The sequence below is a fragment of the Cinclus cinclus genome, chromosome 1 (genome assembly GCF_963662255.1).
Source record: "Cinclus cinclus chromosome 1, bCinCin1.1, whole genome shotgun sequence".
NCBI lineage: Eukaryota > Metazoa > Chordata > Aves > Passeriformes > Cinclidae > Cinclus > Cinclus cinclus.
Window position 1 is genome coordinate 81,677,162 of NC_085046.1, and position 26,278 is coordinate 81,703,439.

Consider the following 26,278-nt stretch of genomic DNA (forward strand, 5'->3'; position numbering starts at 1 on the left):
TTGTCTCTTCAAATGCTAAGTGCTCAGAAGTTCCTTTTAACTCAAGTTCCACTTGAAGTCCACTGAAACTGCTAAGCACGTAAGCCCATACATTTTTGAAAATTCCTAGCTGAATATCCATTTCAGCTGTTGTGCACATAAAACAATGTCTCACAATTCTCTAGTAACTCTGTAAGGACTGACAAATCTGTGACCACTGATACCTTGAGGGGCAAGCTTGCTTAAATGTTAGGTCTGTGAATGGTTACATAGAAGCAGTGCCCAAAATTGCAGACACAGCTTTTGCCCCAACAGGTCTCATTCCCAGTGCTGCTTCCTAAAATGTTCTAAAAAGCTCTTGTTGGTGCTGCTCTTCATGGGATTTTTATGAGAATGTAAGGAGAAGACATGCACTTTAATCAGCATGAGAAAAAGTGCAGCTTTTATTTCACCCTATTTTTAATCCAGATCATTCCCATTAACTTAAACTGTAGAAGAAAAGGGAAAAGCACCATATTGCTTTTCAAAGTGTTGGATTTTTTTCTTTTTTTTTTAACTCCCAGATAAATGTTGCTAGCAATGACAGATACAAGAGATTTCCCATGGATCCAGGCCTGGAGAAGTTTCTTTTTTTTTTTCAATGAGCAGGGCGACTGCCTTCCCCGTAGATTGCTGCGTGCAGGCTGCAAACCCTTACATGCTCTCTGGTTGCTGGGTCTAAGGGCTTATGTACGTGCTTCCCATACTCTGAAGATGTCCGCACTGGAACAGGTCTTTCCATTTCCTGTGAAAACACCAAAGTTGCCTTAGAAGAAAATCACAGGGTGAACAGAAAACACGGCAGTTTTCTATTGCTAAATGTGCTGTGGCCAGGGATAAAATAACAGACAGAACTGTACAGTATCTGTTATATGGATGTGTATTTGTTTAGTGCCCTGAATGTTCTATCCTCACCCTAGTTCTTTATGTTATTTTTATCTTAATAAACCATGAATGTGTCACTAGAGGACAAGACGATAAGATAAGGAGCTGTGGTGTGGACTGATAATTTTTTACACAAATACATACACGCACATGCGATTACCATGTGATTACTGGCAAACTAAATGCCAGAAAACCACAGATTTTACTTTTTATTTTTTTCTTGTGCACTGAGTTGCATGATCCATTTGAAAAATAGGAGAAATTTGTGCCCCCTGTTACAGGAACACCTACCCTGCTTGCGCAATTCAGTGAAAGCACAGCATGAAAAAAATCAAAGCCTAAAGAAAATCCCTGAGCAACCACTAGTCCATGCAAGCTTTCCCTGAAGGAAATAAAGCATATACTACTTTATTTCTGCACAATGAAAGGTTTTACTAAAAATACTTGTAGCTGTAAAATTGCAGAAATAACTGCTTTACAATGATGAAAAGTGAACTTAATGAAAACCTGACCAAGAAAAGATTTTAAGTTTGTTCTTAGTAAGCTGCACTTTAGGTGGCTGTGCAATCACTATCTGCAATATGCAGTTCCTTCCTGTGTTCAAGCAACAGGGAACTACGGAGTCAGAAGGGAAAGACAGGATTTGTTTGTTTTTCTTTCCCTAGCCAAAGGTCTCAGATTTATCAGGCTGCTTGCATGTTTTCACACTGACTAACACAGTAAGCCTTGGTCTGCAATGTGTTTTTCTACTCTTATAATATAAATAGTATCTAAAAGGAGAATCAAAATGCAGATGCCACACCACCCTAGTTCAAGTGCAAGCAAATGACTTCTTTGCTACAACAGACAAAAGTCTGAGCAAATCAGCACTTAGGTCCGGCAAGGATGCAGGTGAGAGCACAAACTGGAAGGACCTCACAGCAGAGCAGTCAGCTAAGAGATTTCCAGCCTTAAGAACAGAACCTGAGGTTCTTGGAAAGATACTGTAAACTATTTTTAAAAACAAACAAACAAACAAACAAACTAGTTAACTAACTAACTAACTAACTCAACAGAAAAGCTCATTTCTAAACAACTATTTATCCCCCAGTTCTCCTGCCTACCTTACTCCATTTTACTAAAAACTATTCATTAGTATACTAACTTTTAACCTCAGCAGACTGAAAATCAAGTCAAGAAGACTGGCAAGCAAAATTAATACCATTATCTCCCCTGCCCTAGTTGTGGATAAATGTTGAAAAATGAGAAACTAAAACATCTTTGTACCATCAAGAAAGACTTTTCTAGAAATTCAGGGTTTACAGTGCTAATGACAGGCAGCAGTATGTAATTTCAATAGTTTGTGTTCCTTTTAAATAAATAAGATTCGGTTTTCAGCATCCTTGGTAGCACAGTGCTGACTGTGCATACTGGCATTTCATCTTTGTGGGTTTGGCATTCAGTGGGTTTCAGATTTTCCAACAGTTGGCTGGGAAGCATCCCGCTACCCACCCTCGCAGCATGTAATTCTAGCACTGTTAGTATTTGGAATCAGCAGTGGCAGCCCTGTGCACGCACACCACTGCAGTTACTCAGCTGCATGCATTTAAACTGAATACCTGTCACTGTACTCTCGAATTCCCCGAGTGCACCCAGGCTATTTGCAGGAAATGAGGGGCTTCCTTGCAGTGGTTTGCTTTTTTCTGCTTCAAGTACAGTAGTATACTGTGATGGGTTCAGTCTGTCTGCTTTCAGTGTTGAACTAGAAAGATGTAAATTGTGGCATTTTTATTTATTATATTTTATAATTTAGTTATTATTATATAAAGCCTGAAAGGCCCACTGTGATAATTAAAGAGAGATTGAGTATGTGACCTGCACTGGCTGCATCCAGTGTTGGGCGTCATCACATGCAGGAGGATCACATTGTAGTATTAAACAGCTGTGGGTTTGATGTGTCTCCATGCTAACTAAAGGGCTGGATTAAGGGACACCTATTTTCACAGTCCCTTGTGTGCACTGCCCAGCAGAGCTGGTATGAATTCTGGCCCACACAAGTTTGCTCTAGGAAGAAAACCAATAGGAAAGTGAGTTTTGTTGATACAAAACTCAGTAAAAAGCCATAGCTTTATATTGATGAACTTTCTACACAGATTTCCTACTTCGAGGTTGGGATTGGTAGTAGGGGAGGGAAGTTGTTTTTGTTTTGTTTAAATAAAAAGTTTAATGTCTAACCGGAGTAGCCATTTACATACATACAGAGATTTGCAGTTGAGTTATGAGGTACAAGCAGGTGATGCTAATGGGCACTACTGGGATTCCTTCGGGAGCATCTAATACTTCCTGCACTGTCTGATAGAGTTGAAGGGCATTATGGCTACACACTTACACTGAAATGTCTGGCATATATAACTGCTAGTGAGATGAATCCCAAATAGTGGGCTTTGTCAGGAAAAAAAAACATTTTTATTGCACAGAAATTAGAGCAATTTGAACTCTTGTGTCACTCTTCCTTCTCTATAATATATACCCATCAAAGTGGGCAGCCATCCCTAGCCTACTCATCACTTTTATGTCCCTTGAATCCATTGGGATTTTAAGGTCATTAGTACACAGAGGTTACATTTAATTTGGTTTTTGACAGCCTCTGCCTCTACATGCAGTTTTCTGTGTGTATGTATAAATATAATTATATACACAGACACTTGTATATACATGTATTATTCAGATGCTGCATGCAAAAATGCATACACATACATTTATGCATATATATTATAGTATTTCTGTTTCCAAGGGAGTATTTACCTATCAGGCTGCACATCAAACCCAGATTCTGCTATACTTGCCTATCTGCTATATTTGGCCTCGTGTTCTGACTGACCACACCTTTGCACTAGCTCCCTATGAATTTCCCTCCTGCAGAGCAATCTGGTGTAGGTTTTCCTAACAAACTCACCAGCTTCAGAGACTTGGGCTTTCAAGCAAATGCATAGAGAGGGTGGATGTCAGAGAACAGTAGTGAAGTCATGACCTCTGAATCCAGTCATCTCAGGAAGCAGAGTTTTTAAGCATCGCAGAAATAACTGCAGAACCACCTGAAGTGCAACTCTTGAGGGACACAGATGGTTCAGCGTATACCCTGCACTCTTCAAGAGAGGATTTACCTTTTCCCCCTTGCTTTAACTTGCATATGTTTTATCACCTGGAAATCTTCAGGATATGAAAGAGCAAGACCTAATTAGGGTGTCTTCATGGGATAATGCTGTCTCCTAAACCTACAGGCTGAGCATAATGATGTCTTCCTTCCAATTTCTTTCTTATGGGCTACATTATACAGGGTACAACAATGCCTACAGCCTCCAGTCATGTCAAAAAGTACAAAACACCTTAAACAAAGGCAATTATGAATTTTTCAAAGGATTACCTCCTCATGAATTTTAAGGCCACGACCCTTTGCGTGTTTTCTGTCACATTGCGGAAGATACTGGTTGTAACCTTCTGGTATCTTAAAAATGGCATCATAGGTGAAAAAATCTCCTGTCTTGAGAAAAGGGGAAAAAATGGCTAATTTATAGAATTGCTCTACTTTACATATTACAGAATACATGTAGTCAAATCAATATCTAAATAGTGCATATATTGCATTAGATGATGACAACTGAAATATCACGGACTTCATTAGGAAATTTGGGCCAGTCCTTTTGAATATTTGCAAAATTACCTAATGACATGTGCTATCATTCATTGAGTTTGTTCAGCTCTGAAATTTCCCTTGTGGCAATTTACTTCATTTTCCCCCTGTGTAATCTGTTGTAATTCTTGGAAATTTAACTGATCTGTTTTAACTTTCTGCACTTAATATTCTCCTTCCTAAATTTGTGTATTTGTAAAGTGATCTGGCACAATTATTTAAAAGCAAAACTGGAACTTTCAAAAAGGCAAAGGTACCCTGTACTGAAAACATAATTTAATTTCTGATTAGAGCAAAACTGAGAAACATGCCACAGTGGTAATCCTGTGATCCAGTGATATGCATGACACACACATATTGGGCATGAAAATAAAGCACACTCCAAGCCATAATATTATTGTACAACTGTTGACATAGTTTGCTTCCAAATAAGCAACATAAAAGATCTGCTCTTCTAACAAAGCCGTTTATGAAATCCAGTCAAGAAGTTCTCATAAATGGAATCAAAGCAATATCAAAACTAAAAAAAACAAAACCAAAATCCCGTACTGAAATATGCAGCCAGTTGTTACTAAACTTCATTAAAATGTCCATATTCTGATAAACATGTCAATCATTATTGGATTTGTGCATGGCTGACTAAAAGAATGGTGCATTTTGTTGGGCTTTTTTTCTCCTCTAATTTCACTGAAGGTTAAGTGTGTCAAATTTAACCTTTGAAAATCCCATGTACTTTGAGTCTTTCAAATTATGGCGGTATTCTCCAAGTATAGTCAAGTCATGGCAGGTCAAGAAGCTTGTAATGGTTCCATTAAAATGAAACCATAGTTAAGAGCACTAGTGAGACACTGCTGTAATTTCAGGCTTTATTTGAAAATGTATCTCCAATACCTGGTTCTGCCAAGAGGAAAGATTATTTTGTATTTAATCTATCAATCTATCCCTTCACTTCTCAGAAACCATCAAGCTTCAGAGGATTTCAGACACGTTCAAGAGCACCCTGCACATGATTTGTCATCTCCATGATTATTTATGTGCTTCCTTGCTTCTCCTTTTCTCCTCACGCTACCAGCTTCATTCAGTGGGCATTTAATTTGTACTCACCACCAGAAATGTTATTTGTTCTTTGCTGTTATTCATGTGGCATTATCTGTTACTCATTTCAGAGTAAGAGTGTCATTTCTTGCTCATATCAGAACAGATAAATCATCCTTTCTGGAACTCACAGATAGTCAGCCAGCCTGTTACATGAAAAGCTAGCTCTGTCCCAGATACCTGTTTAAGATTTTCTGCCAGATTTGTATTGCTCAATAAACTGATAACTTTCTGCTGCTGTCTCTCTTTGTTGTAAATGATCACGTGGTTAGCCTGGGTGGTGGTTGTGGTGGTGGTGGTTGTGGCGAGCTGCTTCTTAAACCCATCAGAACAAGTGAGTCACACAGAGCTGATGATGAATGTGTACTCAGGGTAGGCATCCTCTGTGTACTGCTGCTTAAGCTAAATGCTTTGCAAGCATTCATTAGTATTCCCGACACACATAAATGAGGTAATAGCTTTCTGCACATCTTAGCAGAGGAAACACCAGGCACACTGGCTATGGTAACTTATATAAAACAATCCAGGGAGCAACTGTCAGCCAAGGAATTAAAATACAGAAATTTCTGGCTTCTGGCCATGTGATGAGCCCATCTTCTTCCTACTTCTTTCTGCTTGAGTCCTGATACATGGTTGGTTTTAGGTATTTAAGGTGCAAAAAGGAATGATATTCCTTTTGCTCTAAAAATAAAAATATTCAGATTATCTAATCCCTAAATTGTGCAGAAGAATACTGTGAATCTGCTTCCTCCCCTGTGGCCAAGGCCTGGGCTGTGAAGAAACCTATTAAACAGCTGTTACCACTTTTTGTTTCCATGCCACTGGAGCAGCATTTTTCACAAACCAGGCTGTAGTATGTGAAAGCAGACTATATTGTAAGGAAAAGCTCTACCATATTGCTGCTAATTCTGTGCAGGCTGGTGAGCTCCACCAGCCCCAAGAGCACCACGCCAGCCCTCTGACATGCCCTTGCCTTACTCTTGTTCTCTCCCTACTGTTTTGTGAAGCATGGCACCAACTGTGCCCACTCACCTTTAGGTCAGAACACCTTGCCAAGGCAATGCTGGAATCAACACAAAAGAGTCTGATATTAGAAATCTACTTGTGTTTTAGCAGGACCTGGTTAATGCAGGAAATTTGCTGTTCCTTTAATTCCCAACACAGTGCTCTCTAGTCTGTATCCTGCCTACATCCCAGGGATACAGGACCTGGAAACACTCACAAACCACACCACCAGTCAGTGCCACTCAGTGCTTGGTGTATTCAGCAGCTTGTCACTTGGGTGAGGAGAGGATGGGTTGTATTTATTGTTATAAATTGCCACAGCATTGCTATGTTACCCTGTCATAATAGGCATTTCAGAACTTTTTTATACTATTTTTTTTTTTGAGAAGAAAACCCTGTTAACTTCAATGTGCCATATGACACTTCATAGAAAAGTGCACCACCCAGGAACTGTAGCTCAGTGGGGCAGAATGTGTAAGATTGTTTTCACTTATTTTAAATATGAGGACAGAATGAGGAACAATGGTGACATAAATCATCAGTGAGGAGTGAGGCTCCCTGCCAGCACACTTGAGTTAGATGCTGAGTGGTAGTGTAACACCTTCAGAAGCATTCAGTTACAGAGGCGTATACTGATGTTATTGTTTTGAGTAGCTCTATAGTTTTAATAAAGCTGACCATGCAGAAAATTTCCCTCAAATGAAAATGGAGAAGTTTCTTATTAAAGGGTTCCCAAGAGTGTGTGTTATGACAAAATCCACTGGTGCTGAATCAAACCCTAGTGACAAAAGATGCCTTTCCTACTGTTCCTCCTAAAAATGTCTCACATTTCATGGATACCAAAGTGGTCTGTTCATCCTCAATCCTTGGCAATGTCTCTGCCTTCTCTTCTTATCCAGTGAAAGACTGTACCCTCCTTTGACATCCACAAATAGCAAACACATTTTGCAAAGGTCTCTGATGGCAAAACGTGTTATTTTGGCATTAGATAGCCTAATGACAGAGATTTATGCACCACATTTCCGCATTACAAAAAAAATCCTTCACTGTGAGTGAGGTGAGGTACTAGAACATGTTGCCCAGAGAAGCTGTGGGTGCCCCAGTCCCTGGCAGTGTTCAAGGCCAGGATGGATGGGACTTTGATCAACCTGCTCTAGTGGAAGGTATCCCTGCCCATGGCAGGGGCTTGGAACTGGATGATGTTTAAGGTGCCTTCCAACCCAAACCGTTCTATGATGCTATGAAGATTTTTAGCACCTGTCTGACCAGTTCCCTCATGGTGACGGCCGAGCCTTTGCACCGGGCCCGAGCAGAGGGCCTACACTGCGCAGAACCGACGGGTAAACCCTGTCCCTTCACCGCTCCCCTCCCGCCCTCACCTTGTGCGGCCGGCTGAAATAGCTGAGCTCCGGAGGCCCTTCCCGTTTGGGCGGGACGAAGCTGAAGGCGGAGAAGGAAGCGAGAGCCGGTCGCCTCCTCCCCGGCGCCTTGTCGAGCGCCTCCTGTGCCAAGCGGGTCCCGGTGCGGCCCGGCGTGCTCGGGCCCGGAGCGGCCATGCTGCCCCGCCGCCTCAGGCACCGCGCCCCGGGGCCTGGCACCGCCCCGCAGGAACCGGCCCGGGGCGCGCCCGGGGCGTTTCGCAGAGTCAAGCCTATAGTGTGAATTCATGGACACCCGCTAGCGGAGCTTTGGTCTCAGTCTTGTGCAGCAGCTCCAGCTCCCTGGTCCTTTGTAACCTTGGAAGATGGGGAAGAAGGTTAGAGCCAACCTAGCCAAAAGGGACTGGCCTTTTTTTTTTGCTGTGACAGCTTGCAGTAGGCCCCAAATGCCCCTCTAATTGCCTAAGTTGAACCATAGCATGGAATTTTCACCAGAATAAGGACAGTGGCTTCTCTCTTTTGACAGTAGCTCACCTCCTCGGGCACAGGCGTCCAAACAGTTCTTGAACTCTCTCAGGCTGGTGCTGTGACCACTTCCCTGTGGAGCCTGTTCCTGTGCCCAAACACCCTCTGGGTGAAGAACCTTCCTCTAACATCCAACCTAAACCTCCCCTGACTCAGCTTCAGTCCCTTCCCTCGGGTCCTGTCGCTGTCACCACAGACCAGAGATCAGTGCCTGCCCTTCCTTCTCTCCTCATGAGGAAGCTCTGACTGCAGTGAGGTCTCCCCTCAGTCTCCTCCAGGCTGGACAGACCAAGTGACCTCAGCTGCTCCTCATATGGCTTCCTCTCCAGACCCTTCACCATCTTTGCTGCCTTCCTTTGGATGCTGTCTGATAACTTAATGTCCTTCTGAAATTGTGGCACCCAACACTGCCCCCAGCACTCGAGATGAGGCTGCACCAGTGGAGATGGAAGCAGGACAATCCCCCTCCCTTGCCCAGCTGTGATGCTGTGCCTGATGTCCCCCAGGACAGGGTTTGCCCTCCTGGCTGCCAAGGCACTGCTGGATCGTGGTCAACGTGCCATGGACCAGCACCCCCAGGCTCCTTTCCATGGTATTGCTTTCCATCATCTCATTCCCTGGGTTGTACATACATCCAGGGTTGACATATCCCAGGTGCAGGATCTAGCATAGGATGCTCAGCCATTTCAGGCAATGGTTAGAAAATACTCTCACATACTTACTTGTGTTGGGAACACTGAAAATAAGTGTTTCCTGGGTATAAATCTCAGACTGAGTGTAAAACTGCTCTGCCCTCGTAGCACCTGGCTCCTAGTTTTGATATTCATCCCATGGTTATCCCAGTTTAATACATATATCTAACTATGCCCAAGGTGTTTCTTACTGTGGTCCTTGGGGATCTGTGAGTGCTTGGTTTAGTTTACTTTTGTGTTCTGTAACTACAGTTATACAGCTACTGTCCTGTAGGCACAGCATTACTGTTACTAGTGCTACCAGTCTCTTTTGGTAAGCACTTTCACAATATCACTCTCCCAGGCATCTTGAATTTTACCAAACATACAAAATTTATTTTAAATCCCCCAACTTTAAGAGTACTAGAAATCTTCTCCCCTGATTGTTTCAGGTATCTTGGAGCCAGGCAATAATTCAGGTCTACAAGTCTCATCCCTATGATGCAGGGAGTAGCTGCCACTCTCTCTTCACAAATCCACTGAATAATACAAGACTTCTTCTTTGTGAGTGAAGCATGGAGGCTTTATAACCTGCAGACTGGTGTGGGTGGGGTTTTTTTTAGTAATTTGTGACAATTTCCATCTGCTTACCTAACAATGTCCCTCTACCAACTATGATCCTCTTCTTTCAGTAGCATGGACCAAATTAGCACAGTGTAAGGGAGCAGTGGAATTGAATGTCCAACAGCTGCCTCACATCAGCTTCCTAAGCAGAGACCTGCTTGCCGCTGTGTTTTTCTGTAGCTTAGTCTGAGCACAGAGAGATAGCAAGCCCATTTATAAAAAGCAGCTCAGCTGAAACTGCAGCTATAAATAGAGCCACAAGAAACTGTACAGAGATACCAACTAAGCTGGGCAAGAGCCCTGAAGTCAGATCTGAAAGATTTCTCTCCAGTTTTCTTCCTACTGTTCTCATGTAGCTCGTTTTTAGTAACATTAAACTGATGGAATTAAATTGAATTACAGCATCTGGATGCAATACAGATTGTCACAAATATTGCTGAGTGCTTGTTACAGATATGCCATACCACCACCGCCCCCCTATTTGAAACAATTAAAAATTATGTTTTTCATTTAATTTTTTCCTTGCCATTGAAGGTATAAATCATTTTAGAACTATTTGAAACTTACTAAGGCTTTTCTTCCTGGTCATCTTTTGCAGATTCCCAGGAAGCAGGATATGAATGCCCAGGGGGGTTTGTTCCAGTTGCAACTAGACTTTATTAATATGCTGCTGTTAAGTGTATATATTAGTGTTATAAAATAGCATGGAAGGTCAGTCTGTCTCCTTTGTAACTTCAATATGAACATGTAAACTGTGGAGCAGTTTTAGTCTAAGTGGTGAAAACTGTGCATTCAAATACAGCTGAGCTGAGAGACCAAAGTGTTAAATATGCTTTGAATTTGGCGTCTTAAGGATGAGAAGTTCAATTGCCTGCCCTTTTGGAGAGTAGTAATATCCCCTCAGGTTCCACTGCTAAGGTGTTTTGAACATGTTGGCATGTACTTTTATAGATATAATGTGTCTCAAAGGCAGGGTCACTATTCTGAAATGTCAAACTGGTTTGCAGAATAACTCTGAAAAACCTTCCTAGAAGGAATATGAAGCAAGTAATAATGAGGGCATGGAGAGGGGACATGGATAAGAGACAATAATGGGAAGGGAGACAGGATGGACACAAGAGGACGGGTGACATATAACTGGACAGGGCATTAATACACAGAAAGAACAGTTGCTGTTTTCTTACTATAAGGTGAGGTACTCATTTTAACCTTATGTCACTTAGAGCTGAGATGACAACCTGCTGTCAAATTAAGGCTTGACAAGCCCTTTCCTGTCCTAGCTCTTTGACCTCAACACGTATGAGTTTGCCATGCGGTCCTGAGCTTCAGCTGAGCCATGAAGGAGAGACAGTCTTTGCCAAATATGTTCCATTCGATGGTCCTTGAAAGAGGCTGAAACAAAAATGGCTCAAAATCTGTCCCCTTTCTACTACTGTAACTTTGGGTCAAGCCAGTTGTTTCACAGAAATGCATGTTTCTTCTAGATCCTGATTAATTGACTGATTGCCCACCTCAAATGGGAAGGCTCTTTGGAAGCACTGCATCCCTCCCACAGGAGACAGCTCTCCAGGAACTTCTCCCATGTGAATCCCTCTCACAGTCTGCAGTTATTCATGAATGCTTCAGTGTGGGTCCCTTTCATGAGGTGCAGTCCTTCTGGAACAGGTTGTGCCGGTGTGGGTTCCTCATGGGGTCACAAGTCCTGTCAGCAAACCTGCTACAGCACTAGCTGCTCTCTCCATGGGCCCACAGGTCCTGTCAAGAGCCTCCTCCAGCACAGGTTTCCCACAGGGTCACAGCCTCTTTGGGGAATCCACCTGGTCCAGTGTGGGGTTGTCTGTGGGCAGCAGGTGGATCTCTGCTCCCCCACAGACCTCCAAAGGCTGCAATGACACAGCTGCCTGACAGTGGTCTGCACCACAGGCTGCAGGGGAATCTGCTCTGCTGCCTGGAACATCTCCTCCCTGTCTTTCCTTGCTGTCCCTGGTATTTCAAGAAATGTTTCCTCTCTTCAGTTGCTGCTTCTGCTGCATTTTTTATCTCTTCTTAAATATGTTATTTCTGAGCTGTTGTTGATGGGCTCAATTTGGCCAGTTGCTCTTGGTGCTGTCTGGCATCGGCTCTGTTGGATGTGGGGGAATTTTCTGGCAGCTTCTCACAGAGACCACCCCTGTAGCCCTGTCTCCCTCTCCTTGCTACCAAAACCTTGCCACACAACCCAATATAGCTGGCTGATATCTGCTCCAATTCAGATCAATATTCTCTTCAATAACTCTCTTGGTAAGTAAAGTAATACACATTTTTATACATGAGGTGACATAACTTTCATAAAAATTGCTATTTGTAATGTTTTTTATGAATCAAGTGTGAAAAATTCTAGTCCAGGAATGTCAACCTTCCAAAATACTTCACACACATTTTTTCTTGTCAAAACTGAGATGTTCATGAAGAGCATCTCAATGGCTGCAAATAGATTTGAAAAATACTCCATCAAAAAAATTTCAAGCAATTCTTGGCAGAATCTTTGTTTCAAACAGGGCATCCTATAACATAAAGGGGTTGATACCTTCATAGTTACAAACATTAATAAAATGCCCTTATCTTGCATTTTGACATATCAAAAATGACATTGACCTGAATAATTCCTGCCTCTAAATTTGAAAATGCTTAAAATTAATATGTAGCAAACTTTAGGGTGAACTAGTTATAGTTGATTTATATACCACTTTTGTCAAATCCACACAAATCTGAATTACTTCAAAGAACAAAAATTATCTCTTAGGTACATATTTTATTTAAGGCTCATACATCTCATTCTACATTTTCTCCTCAGAATCACTCTGATAATTTAGACAAAAAATTAAGAAGAAAACAAAAACTTGCCTAGATTAAAGTTATTTGGGGTTAATCTGCAAAAAGTCTTGAAGGGTACTATACACCTAGAATCTGCTATCTGAAAATTAAAAATTAGTGTATGTTCATACACAACCACAACAAGAAGGAAAAATATGCATTAAAGCATAAGATAATAATATCTTTTAACAGTAAATCTTCTACTCAATAAACCATCTTGACAACATAGCTTATTATTTGTCCCAATATGAGGTTTTAAAAACAAAACAGGAAAGACTTGCAACAGCTCTTCCCTCACATCGCTTTAGAGACAAAGCAGACTGAACTACCTATGTCTCAGTGGAAAAAGGGAGGATTTGTAGATATTTTACAAAATGGAGAAAGCATATATGAATACAAGAATATTCACATAGCACAAATAAGACACAAATGTCTCTCTTTAGAAACAGCAGCTAAATAACATTAATTTACAGGTAATCCAAACTATTTCCGTAGTTTATAAAAACATCTACAAGTCTTATCTTTCTTCCTGTCCTTTGGTAGCCCTCTATAAATTGGAGCAGAGCACTGACTTTGAAAAAGAATTCCAGCAGTCTTACCAGGTGTTCCCATTTGATTCCCTTTTTCCCAGACCACAGTGAATCACTCTTACACTGATCTTCTGGTTGCTGCCTCACAGTGTGAAATGCATTTGCATTGTACTTTTGGAAGTCCCACTCTTCGGTTCACTAACAAGCTGTGAACTATGTCACCAACATGAAAGTTGTAGAACTTGATGACTCTTACTGTGATGTGGAATATATGGAATGTCGAATACTGATTTACATCATTATCATAAAGTTTTTCAGGTTAAGGGCTGATAGGTGATTAGTGTTATATCCAGTTATTGAGGCTGAAATTGCTGCAGAAGGAGGAAATAAAGTTATTTTCATAAGTGAATCTAGATAGAGGAAAAATAAGCCAGTATAAACAGTAGATGAAAAATGCATTGGAAGACAAGAGGTATTTATTAAATACAAATAGCTTCTCAGCACTAGAAAGATAGTAATACTCAGCAACTAAAGGCTAGAGAGGATGCTATGCACCTTTCTTTGTCTGGGCAAAGATATATGTATCTTTTGCCCACTTTCTTTACTACTGTTCTTTAGCAGGAATTGGCTGCAAGAATCTAAATGCAATTACAAAATGAGAGAAGAACACCAGTGAAGTATGAGTGCTTTGAACATGGGCATTTTCAACATGCTCTTGGAGGGCACATACACACCTTTCTTTATATTTCATTGGACTAGTCAGCTCCCCACCATTCCGATGTTTTAACAGTTCATAGCTTACAGAAATAATATTGTTTAACTTTTATAAAGATCACATAAACAAGGCTATGGAGATAGGTACAAGGTTTCTTAATGATGTGCAAGAATACAAATGAAAGCAAAATCCCGAATGCACATGTTATACCTGAAAGCTGCACACACATATGACAATATAATAGAATCAACTTTACATAAGGGTTTTTGTCTGCAGTAAGAAATTATTGCATTGACCTGTGGTAATACCACAGTGATTTTAAAGCCCCAGAGTACATTCAAAGTCTAAGAAGGAGATGAATAACTTATCTCAGTGTTCCTAGGACAATTTATAGTAAGTGGTGCGGAGGGATTTAGGAGAAGTCTTACATTGCATAACTAACTGACAGCTAGCCAGTGACTGGGATATTGGTTTTGGGGCCGTGGGAGCTATTTGGAAAGTCTCATTCTACTGGAAAACATTTATCTTAACTTACTAATTAAAAGGAAGAAATCATAAAGACAACAAAATATTTTTCATGAGGTTTTATTAGACTGAGCACCCGTCTTTAAAATTGCTGTTTAAAAGTCTCCAGGACTGGATGAAAAAATTGTATTATGTTGAACATAAGTGAAATAACTCATATTTCACTTTTAGATTTACTTAAAGGGATCAAAATTCAGACTGTCTGTTTTACAGCAAAATAGGCACTTTGAAATCTGTCATTCCAATTCACTAGTGGGCAGATGGCTGCTGTGAGTAAACTGTGCCACATTCAGTGAGACTGGACTAATGCCATGTATTTGTGACCCACAGTTTTGAGAACTTCAGAAAGGATACCATTTCAGTGGTATACAAATATATGTGTCTGTCTCATGAATGAGCAGTCTGGATACTTTTTACATTTCAATAAAATGTCAGAGGTAACAGTGCATATGTTGACTTCTGTATTCATATGGTATCACTCAGAAAAACATCTTGTAATTGTATGCTATTTTGTAAATAGTATTATCTTCTTGTTAGGATGCTATGACTAAAAGAATTGATTACAAGAACACAAAACTTAATTGTTATTATCTGTGCTTCAAAGAGCATAGATAGTAAAGTTACCCGCTTTACTGTCTTTCACCTGGCTCATCTATGAAACTCCGCAGTGTGATACTTTTTCATTCAAAGGGGTTTAAATTAATCTTAAATATCCACAAAATAGCATTTTACTCATACTCATGTCCTAGTGACTATAAATGAGATTATTTCTTTAAATGATAAATGAGATTATTACTTTAAATATCCCACAGAATCCAGCATTGTTAAGGTTAAATGAGAGGCATGCAAGGGCAAAAGAGGTTGTCAAAGTGCGAAACAGAACTTTTTCTTGTCTTGTACAGCTTCTTCTTGTTACTGTTAAAGCACTGCAGTTGTCAAGTAGCTGCACTGCTACTGCTTCCAGTATCCTCCCTCTTTGCTTATGTTTATGGATTTGAGGTCAGTCTTCTGTATCACCTAGGTAGTAAGTGACTGCAAAGTGCCTAGGATGCCACCCATGACTGAAGACTGTAGAGGTGATTTAGTTTCTGAAAGGCAATAGCAAGTCTAGCAGATATTATTGACCAAGGCTGTTGAGATAGCTGGCCCTAGCCTGCCTCAACATCTAACTACTGAATACAAATCACTGGCAGCAGCAGGAAACACGCAGCTTTGGAGTGACAGAAGCCAAGGAAGGAAGCAAAACTAAGAGACAGCAACAGTAAGGCAAAGTACATATAAACTTTTAATGAATTAACCTTACAAAAGACAATAGCTTCAAAACATTTGACACGTTTGTACAAAACTATTCCAGCATTGTTAGTTCTCTCTTCAGAAAGAATGCCAGCAAGCCACCCAACGTGTCCCTGGCTATGAGATGTAACTGGTGATCACATCCAAATCATGTGTGGACAGAGTAAACTTATTTACAATACTGTATACTTTAATACCAGATTAGTGGATGCTATTGGGGAGCGACTGTATTTTCCAGAAAACACCATGCATCAGAAAATAGTATGCACCCCTAGCTTTATTGCCTTTTTTCCCCGCATTTGTCACTAACACTTCTCTTTAGTCATTTCAGGATGCGTTACCTCCTTTTGATTCCTATTCCTTCTTTTCTTGTCTTTGAATAACAGTGCAAGTAGCAGTACAATCTTCCAGTCCTATAGCGTACATCACAACTGTCCTTGAACATAGAAATATCAAGGTGCAAAATGATGGCTCATGAGACTATTCTGCAGCCATATTAAAATAAGTGCCACATACCAGAAAATAGCACGCATGTTAAGGGCCAAAATGTAGTTAAAAAGTGCGTGATACTTTCCTGAAAATACGGTATTGATGACACATACAAGTATCTTCAAGATGCCACATTCCCTTGTGAAAGGGATCTTGTCATTTCTGTATGTACAAAGTATGTCTTCAATTCTCCTTTTCCTTTTACATTTATTATTCCTCTGCAGGTGCTCATGTACCCCAGTGTTTGCAGGACGTTGTTTGTCTCCTCTGTAACCTGCAACAATACAGTAATACAGCCAGTGTTGATAAAAAAGCAGAGCAGAATACTCTGTTCATGAACATAATGCTGTGTTCATTTATAAGGGGTTTGCTGTAAGGCTCATAAAGCCTTTAAGGGTTTCAGGTGAGGTTTGAACACCTAAGCTTTCAAGCAGTCTGTTGCTGCATGCCCATTCTAATTACTTACATCAAGTGTCAAGTTTGGTGTAATCACATCTTGACCCAGAGTTGCCAGCAGAGAGCTTGTGGATATATAAATTGAACTAGGGATAATACTCTTCCTCACATAGCACTTTCCTCAACATCAGGAGCTTATTTTCACTCGAGTGAAAGAACCTAAGCTTCCCCATCTTTTTATAACTACTAAGGCTGCGTAAACAAAGTAATGGTAAGGTGATGGTTAACATCACCTTTTTGTGCTGCTGTTGCCAGATTCTCATGTAACTGTCAGTGAAGCAAACTTTAGGTCATTCTGCCATTTTAGGAGAAAGCCCACTAGCACAAAATCAAGACTTACCTGTATTTTATCTAAAACACCAGTGCTGTCCATCCTGCTGGCCACATTTACTGTATTGCCCCATATATCATATTGTGGTTTTTGAGCTCCAATTACTCCAGCTATTACAGGTCCATGGTTTATTCCTGGAAAGCATCAGAACTTAATGTTAGCAATGAAGAGAAAGGCAACAAAGTTGGTGAAGGCCATGGAGCACAAGTCCTGTGAGAAGCCTCTGAGGCAGCTGGGACTGTTTGGCCTTGAGAAAATGAGGCTCAGGGAAAACCTTAATGTTCCCTTCAACTATCTGAAAGGAGGCTGTAGCCAGGTGGGGGTTGGTCTCTTCTCCCAGGCAAGCAGTGACAGAATAAGAGGACTCTCAGGCTGTGCCAGGGGAGATCTAGGTGAGTATTAGGAGGAATTGCTTCACATTCAAGGGTGAATAGACATTGGAATGGGCTGCCCAGGGAGGTGGTAGAGTTACTGTCCCTGGAGGTGTTTAAGAAAAGACTGAACATGGCACTTGGTGCCATGGGTTAGTTGACATGGGGATGTTCAGTCATAGGTCACACTTATGATCTCAGAGGTCTTTTCCAACTTAACTGATTCTGTGAAGATCCGTCAAACAAGGACACACAGTGCATCTGGGATATAGCATGTCAATGAACACAGCATTTGGCCCTTGCTGAATAGTGAGTATGGCAGCAGTCATTCACCACTGTTTTATCAACCATTTTGGTAGGAGAATGTTTGTTATCAAAATGCCAAAAGTCAGTTCATGCAATTTCAGTTTTACAGCTCCCTCCCATCCTGAGTAACTTGTTATTTTCAACCATTGGCATCCTAATAACCTGCTGCTGCCTTTATTGTGTAGCATGAAAACCACATTGTGGGTGAGCAGCAGCTTCTGAGAAAACAGATATACAAGAATTTTTTTTTAATTTCTACTTGTAGTGAAAAGGCCCTCTCCTCTGCAATAGTTCATGGCTCAATCAAGTTACTTTTATAGTATTCTTTGCTTTTTAAATGCTGAATAAGCTAAAGCAAATGAGCTGAAAGAATTTGGAGCCTTGTTCAGAAGACTAGATTGACCATAGAATGGTCCTATAGATCTGCAATATAAATATATGTTTTCAAATAATTTGATTAAGCACGGAGTAGAACAATAACGTAGAACAATATAGTCTCTCATTAGACTAGGGCATTTTTTATCTTGCAGTCAGTTTGTAACCTATGTTATGTCTGTAAAGGGAGTGAGTTGTACTCTGCTAGTAGGGAGAGAAACCAGGAGGTAAAATCCAAAGTACTATTGTTAACCAGCATCAAATGTACTATAATTTTAACTGTACATACCAATGAGCAGGAAAGGCAAATTAGGCCCAGTGAGAAATAAACCCTGAACAAGTAAGTTATTTGGATCATAACTGATTTCTGTTAAATCGTCCAGAAACCATCATTAGGGATATATCCATGCAGTTAAATGAAAGTGTGATTGTAGGATGGAGAGGGATCTCAGAGCTGGCTCATCTGGTGTGTAACATGGCAGCGCAGGCTAGCAACCACACTATCAGCCCACTTGGAAATCCTGGAAAATGGGACTGTAGAAGTTAAATTGGGAAAATACACAAACACTACATGATAACAAATGGAACCTGATACATATCTGTCTAAGTGCTTGGAGTTCAGGGCACAAAACCTTGCGATACTTTGCATTAACAATTGAGTCATGGATGGGTTTTACTTCGTGGCATAAAACTTGTAGAACACACTAGGGAACTAAGACTGGAATCCACAAGAGCCATCTGCTGGGTAGCCCAATCTGACTAGCAGGAAATATTGAAGAGATGTGTGTGGCCATGGTCCAGAAACTGGGCAGTGCAGTAGGACTTCCCTACAAAATACAATGGGCAGGAAGGGACTTTTATTTTTTACATCCTTCCTGAACTACCACTGTTGATAGTTTGAGAAATACTTCAGAGGCTCAGAGGTTACCTTCAGATCCTTCCTCCTTTAAGGAAACTTCTACCAGTATATCTTAGGAATGTGTTCTGCCCTCCAAGCACTGTGGGATATGCTGCTCTGTGTCATTCCTGCTGGCATGAGTCTGTTTTGCCTGACATATGAATTTTTGTTGGGGCAAGGCTGGAAGTATAGAACTCTCACTACAGATGAATGCTCTAACAGAGGGTGATATCGTCTCTTTCTCTCATAGCCAAAGTAATATTTTATCATTTCATGAAATGCAACACTGTCCAGCAGGAATAACAGAGAATATCTCATTCTGAAGTATCCTACAGCCTTGGATCATGGCCTAGCCTCATCCAAAACCAGGAACTAAATAAGTCACATACAACACAAAGAAATGTTCCAATAATGAAGTTATGTGGAAAACAACGCACCAGCCGCTCTTCTGAAAGAAAACAATACCTCTGCAAAACCTGCTGCAAAAGCATATTGAGCTTGTCTCATAAATCAAGCACCTCAACTTGCAGAAGGGGAGGAATGCCGAAAATGTCATCTAGATGCTCCCCTCCCTTGCCTGACAAGATCAGAACAGTGTGTACCTCCTAAGTCACACTAGCATTTCAGGCACTCACAGAATATTATGAAAGCTGAGACCCCTAATGAGTTGCAAAAATTTCAGATTTATATGCTGGCCAAGGAAGGCTTTTACAAAAGGCAGTTTGGGTACAAATCCTTACAGCGGAGACTAGGTCAGACGTAGTTGATAAAATGTTTCTGTGGCTATAATTAGTATGGATATCAGAGGCTTTCATCATCAGGTGTTGGGAAGTGGAGAAGAAGTGATGTGAAAATGAAGATCTCGATGCCTATGTTGGATTATAGAGGCACACATACCACCTTGAGACTTGTGTTTCTTTTTAGAGTTAAAACATTTTTTCATTTCATGAAGCAAAGGAGTCTGAGTTCTCTGTAATCTTCAGCAAGATTAGTAAAACTCCAAAGTGAGCATTTTGTTTTGTTTCATGGTCCTCACTTGAAAGGACTCAGTACTGCTTTAAGCAGTTTGCAGGTGCAGCCCTGGCACCCAGCAGCTCTCTGTCTGTACCAAAGCTGCTGATATAAACGTGTTTGCAAGTATGTGCAATGTCAGCTATGATAAGAACCATCAAGTTCTGTAACACTTGGAGAAGGAAGCATACTTCTGATGAGCTTTGTCATTTTTAGCTCTAGCAAGGAATACAAAACATACTGGCAAAGGAGCGCCCTAAGAAGCTCGTTTTAAGTCAGAAGACAGCAAGTTTTGCCAGTGGGTGGCACTGTGAAATAGACTTGAGAGGAGCAGCCGACAGGAAAAGCAAGCAGTACAGAAAAAGACAAGACAGGAGAATAAGTGTTGGAAATCAAATACTTCTGACACATTTACAGAATTTATGGGTTTTCAGTATTTGTTTACTGTCTTCATTTCACACTTTCCACGTTACATATTGCATTGTGAAACTGCTGTGTACTGCTATCAGGAAATAAACATTTTGGAACATATGGTTCTTGACCAGCTCTGAATTCATTTATTTCATCATTCTTTCTATTCCTTACTGCAGCTGTCTACTTCTTTTTAAAAATACCAGGATGCACAAAAGAACCAATCAGAAACTGAAATATAAGGGATACCTCTTTCCAAGAGAAATAACTAGTCATATTTGCTCTTATCTGAATAACAAAGATAAATACTCTCCCTTGTCTAACACTGCAAAGGAAAGAGTGCATTTTTGTGTGCTTGCTTGAATTTAGTATACGTAAAATATTTCAAACTCCAGCCTCACTGGCCCCTTATATCTCTTGTCCTCTAAAAAACCATTTATATAGTTTTGCAAAGCCCAGTCTAGAGTTTTCTTGTGTATTCTATTGGTATTTGCAAACTTAAAAAAATGTATGGCTTATAGCCTTTACAGTAATTTTTACAGTTACCATAAAACCACTCAAAGACACATGAACCCATTTTTTTCAACTATTCTTTAATTAGGAATACTGTCATTTTCCAAGTCTAGCCTTGAAACACTCTAGGGGTTGATGGGCAATACCATATAGGGTGCTTTTAAGCAGGGTAGAGATGGTGCTGTTTATTATCATGGCCCTTTTTGGTCCGTTCTACTACTATTTCAATCAGCTGGTACTTCACACTGAATTCTCCCCCTTGTCCATGATATTCTCCTAAGAATCCTGTGATACTCACCTACTCGTAACTTGAAGTCATTGAATGAATGCTTGTTTATGACATCCAGTTTTGCCACCAAGGCAAATGCAAACTCCACCATGGTTCCTATGTGCATATACTGTCGTTCAGGTTCCTGAATTCAAAAGACAAACAGTGTAAACTTGTTCTTGTGAGCCTTGGTTGCTGTGAGAATACAACCAAAATACGCTGAACACTTGAAGACACTTAAGCCCTTAGGGATGTCCTAGGGTCAGCAGGCAGATGCAGAGAAATAATGTAGAAGGTGGAACCCTGTCCAGCAACAGTTAGATCAAACAGTGGCCTAGACAGAGGATGCATTTCACTTGTGTGCAACCAGGTAGCCTAGAGGTGATAGATCCAAACCATGCCTCATCTAAAATACTGATTGTCAAGTGACTGATTAGCTGCTATTTAATCCTGCAGGCACTCAATATCTATGTGCACCTAGAATTTGTTAATTCATTTTCTTTTAAAGTGTCTGCTTCTATTGTATTCCTGTTCATAAAAAATAATGCTTATGGACAGCCTCACAGAGATTATTCCCTCTCACTGTTGCACAGTTCAGCACCCTTATAAAATACTTAAAATCCAGTGAAATTCACAATTTTAAGAATTCTTCCACTGATCTCATCTTGCAGATAATCAAGTACCTCTGAGAACACTTAACAGACCTGAAAATGACTAAAATGCAAGAGGAAGAGTGCAACCCCACTCTGCCCTTTTATTTACAGGGTTTATACCATTTATCAAGGCTATGGACTTAATCTCGCCTCATACATAACAAAGTAACCTGATTTTAAGTGCTGTTTTGAGTCCTTTCAGGCTGAGGAGAAAATTGATTTTGGTGTTCCACAGCCCATGGTAAGATCCTGACAAGTGAATGATTTCGTAAGACATGGACTCATCGGTCTCTATGAGAACTTACTGAATCTTCCCTATTTCTTGAGATAAAGGGACAGAAGAGATGGACAGATGACAACTTCAGAGATGATTCATGGAGTGCGTGCATCAGCCTAGGGTGGGACAGTAGTGGTGCTTGCCGGAGCAGCTGTTTAGATAAATGAAGCCTGTTTCCTTTGGAGTTCACTCCTAGCTAAAACAGATGGTTTCCTGTTCAGCTGATATATTCAGACCCCTTCTTCAGGCACTTAGTCTTCCTTGGATGCTTGTTTTAAGCTGGGGGTGGTTCCCAGCAGTATGTCTAGCAGTCAGTCACTGCCACACTAGGTACTGCAGGATCTGCGCATCTTTGGGAACCTGGAATGAAGGTTGCTGAGTTCTGGCGGATTTCTTTTGAGAATGTGAACTAAATCACCAAAGGAACACTAAATTGTGTATCTCCTGATTGTGGAAATAACTCAAATGATAAATTTCTTCCTCTGCATACACTAGTTTTAGTTGTGATTGAGAGCTCTCTATGTCTTCACATCTTCAGGCTGCAGTTCTGCATTTTCTTCATCCCCTTCACTACCCTGTATTAAATGTCAGAGCTAATTTAAAATAATTCTTTGTCCTCAGGATCCTTAGGGTCTATAGTTCATGTGGTAATTGCTTGTGTTTAGAAGGAACATGAGTTTGGCAAGAGCACATTAATCCTTAGCAGACTGTGTTGATTCTTAATTGCTGTCTCTCTGTTGCTAACCTGTAGTACTCTAAAGATCATGGCAAAAGCAAGGTTTTTGAGTAAGTTATTAATTGCCTCTCTAAACTGGATCTCGAATGACTGCAGTTCCTAATCCTACCAAATTAAGTAAACTAGAAGCAAAGGAACATATTCTTAATGCTGAGTCTGAGGGCTCTCTAAGTATACAGTTAGTAAGGTAAATCATCCCTCCCAGCTCACAATGGAAAACATTAATTCTTGCAATCTGTTGTATGCTCTGTAAATCCAGTCCTGATACAGCACATAGGAATAAAATGCTGTACTGTATTTAGAGTAGCAGGCCTGTTTCAGCAAATACAGAGGTGGCATTTTCAAACTGCAACATGAAGAAAAAATCACAGAGACTACTAAAGTATATATTTGTCCAGTACAATACAATCTATGCTAATAAGAAAGAACTAGGCCACATTATTATACATAACCTGCAGCTTAATGAATAATATTTTAGCCTTCATTTGAATATGCTTTTTATTAAGCAGAAACGGTTTCCTGTACCTGACACTGTTCTTGGTTGGGTGTAGCACTCAGTCCTGTAGCTGCCATGTAAGTGCTTCCAATGGTCTTTATTTTTTCAACTCCACTGAATTTTGGCTTTGACAATAACTGTAAAACAAGGACAGTCATTCATTATTCAGATCAGCAGCTCTGTTACTCTTAACACCAGTCAGAGAATCAAGACTTAGATCTGTTTCTGTATGGACCTCAAATGGCTTCACAAATACATACCAGATTAAGGACTTAAGGATGGATAAAACAGTGGTTACAGAACTCCAAGGAAATACAATTTCTGTCTTGTAAAATACCTTTTTACGATAAAAGGGATTAAATTTATAGTAGTGGGAATAAATTCCATCTTATTTTAAATACATCTTTTAAAAGTCAGTAGACTTTGCACTCATTTGATACTGGAACTGGATCACCATGCCAGCCAACAGTTAAGCTTTAGACAGCTTTCTGAAAGTAAGCATCTATTCCATTCCAGTGGAATAGGCCATGTCAGTGGGACTAAAATCCAAGGATTTAGTTCATATATCCCAGTTTGTTTTGAACATTGGACACCCAGTGCTCTCCAAATGCATTTGTTGCTAAAATACCCTCTTATAGCTGCAGATCCACTAATTCAGACTGTGCTCTTTGAGTCATGACATGATTTTAATACCTTTAACTAGTGTCTTCATCACTAATATCTTCCTTATAGAGGAAGAGGCATTATAGATGCCCTTTCCCAATCCATCTGTATTGATACTTTCTACTTGCTTCTGACTTCAGAGAATGGAACATTAAAACTTTTACTATCCTTTGATTTGCTTGTGTATCAAATGATCAGTTATACCTTAGACATTCGTATTTAGAACCTGTGGTTAATACATGGCATGTAATAAAACTGACTCAAGAGCTGCAGCTAAAGGGCAAAATATATAAATATATATATATATATATATACACATGTATATACACATACAGGATTCTCATTATAGCAAATCAAAAGCAATTGAATATGATGTCAGATCAATATCTGATTTATCCCACACAAATTTCCTTGTCCTTTAATAATCCCTGTATTTTCTGACAGCTCTTCCACTCTCCCCTTCAAGTACGTTTTCTGACTTGCATATAAATTAGTAAGATTGAAACCATGTCAATTAATGTTGTAGGTACATACATCATCAAAGTCCGCAATGATCTCATTTAGCAGCCTGAGGCATTCCAACCCTTCCTTATTTACGTCAGATTCTGTGTAAAATTCCTTGAAATCCGGAACAGAGGCAAACATGACACAGACACAGTCATATGACTGGTGATATAGATCCTGTCCAGAAGAAAACAGAATAAAGAAAAAAAAATGGATCATACCTGGCTGCAAATAAGTTTTGTTATTAACATGCAGTGTCCAGGAGCCAAAAAGAGAAGTACTGTAGTAGTCGGAATGCCTTAAGATGGAGGTTGGATTTTTTTTGCACTTAGTTGCATTTAATAATTTTAAACAATGTATAAACCTGTTCATAAAAAAGACTTAGCATTTAAAGCTGACAATATTGCAATGATTTTTTTTTCTTCCTGAACATTAACTCAGTGGAAAAAAAAAAGCTCACTAATTTTTTAGATAGGGCCCATCTCTGAGAGTTCTTATGAAGAGAATTTAGTCTGGCTTGCATGGCTGAAAATGTATTTTGCAAAACAATATCTAATTTATTATTAGCTGTTTGTTACTGTATTATCTAAAGAACTGAACCAAAATCACAAACTCAGTGTACTACAAATGCATAATGCAATATGACCCTGATTGATAGTTCCTAACCTAAAATGACAGTATGCCTAAGAGGACAAAACAATTATCATTTCTTTTGCACAACAAATAGCTGGGGCAAAAAGAAAGAAGTCACTTGAACTAAAACTTACTTATGTCAGAGTCTGTACTGCCTTCTGTGACCACTGAAATGAGAGCATCTCTACTCCACAGAAAGATCCTGGTGCTAAAATGGACCACCTCCCACTGCCCCTTGCAGTTTCCTCTCCATTGCCCTTGAACATTAGACTATCTCTTCTTTCAGGACAAATTCACATCCCCCAAAAAAGGCAGAAACAAAGTTTACTAAACTAATATTAAAAAAGAAATAGTATCTATACACAAAGGTAGACACAGCAATAAAAAAGGCTGTTACCAACTTTAATGTAAAACTACCTTCAAGTAGTTATTTGAGTAAAAAGAGATTTCAATACTCACATGGAAAGATTTACTCTGTGAGTTCAGGAAGCATAAGTTATTATTTCGCTTCTTAGCAAAGCTTGAGTTTTGCAATTTGACAAGTCAGTGTGTCCTTTTAGAAGAATGTGGTGCACTTGTACACAGATGTGCAAAGACATAGTGGATCTTTACTGCTGATGCATAACTAAAAAATAAGAGAACTATGGGGAAACTGCTGACTGCTTCATCCCATCACAGGTGTGAGGGAAGTTTCTGAGCAAACATTAAAATAATGATGGACAGGGAGGAACACAAGCAGTTGGAGCAGATAAATTATTTATTACTACATTTTTGTGCCTCCAGTATTTTCTAAGGGTTCTATAGCCATAGCATCACTGAAGCTCCACCAGGTCTGTATGCTGTAGGGATGAAATATATTGCTGCGATTCACAGCTCAAGTTGTTACTCTCTTGTTGCAAAATTATTAAATCCAGATTACTGATTGAAAACTCTGCTGTGGGAAACCCAAGGGTCAGCCAGTAAGGAAATCTGGTGTGACTGTGAGTGTGTGATGTGTGGGGCACCTGTTGGCTCACTGGAGCTGCCCACTGTGAAGGGGATTCAGTCTCAGCTCAGGTGTTGCAGGTGTGACTGCCAGAGTGGCTCCTGGATGGTCAGA

The 26,278-nt window shown here is 40.1% G+C and overlaps 2 protein-coding genes across 2 annotated transcripts in view; both read right to left on the reverse strand.

The window, feature by feature from the left end:
- Positions 1-253: 253 nt before the first annotated feature.
- Positions 254-8,229, reverse strand: CFAP90 (cilia and flagella associated protein 90). The gene is made up of 3 exons (XM_062507398.1): positions 8,053-8,229; positions 4,307-4,423; positions 254-763 (listed from the first exon to the last, which is right to left on the reverse strand). The coding sequence occupies exons 1-3, from the start codon at positions 8,227-8,229 to the stop codon at positions 617-619; spliced, it is 441 nt and encodes a 146-aa protein (XP_062363382.1). The 3' UTR covers positions 254-616.
- An 8,169-nt stretch (positions 8,230-16,398) lies between these two features.
- ADCY2 (adenylate cyclase 2) overlaps positions 16,399-26,278 on the reverse strand; it is a 203,247-nt gene continuing 193,367 nt past the window's right edge. The window contains exons 21-25 of the mRNA XM_062507279.1: positions 24,577-24,723; positions 23,409-23,516; positions 21,248-21,362; positions 17,074-17,198; positions 16,399-16,551 (exon numbers count right to left, since the gene is read on the reverse strand). Of these exons, the coding sequence (XP_062363263.1) occupies positions 16,399-16,551; positions 17,074-17,198; positions 21,248-21,362; positions 23,409-23,516; positions 24,577-24,723 (648 nt within the window). The remainder of the gene's footprint in view (positions 16,552-17,073; positions 17,199-21,247; positions 21,363-23,408; positions 23,517-24,576; positions 24,724-26,278) is intronic.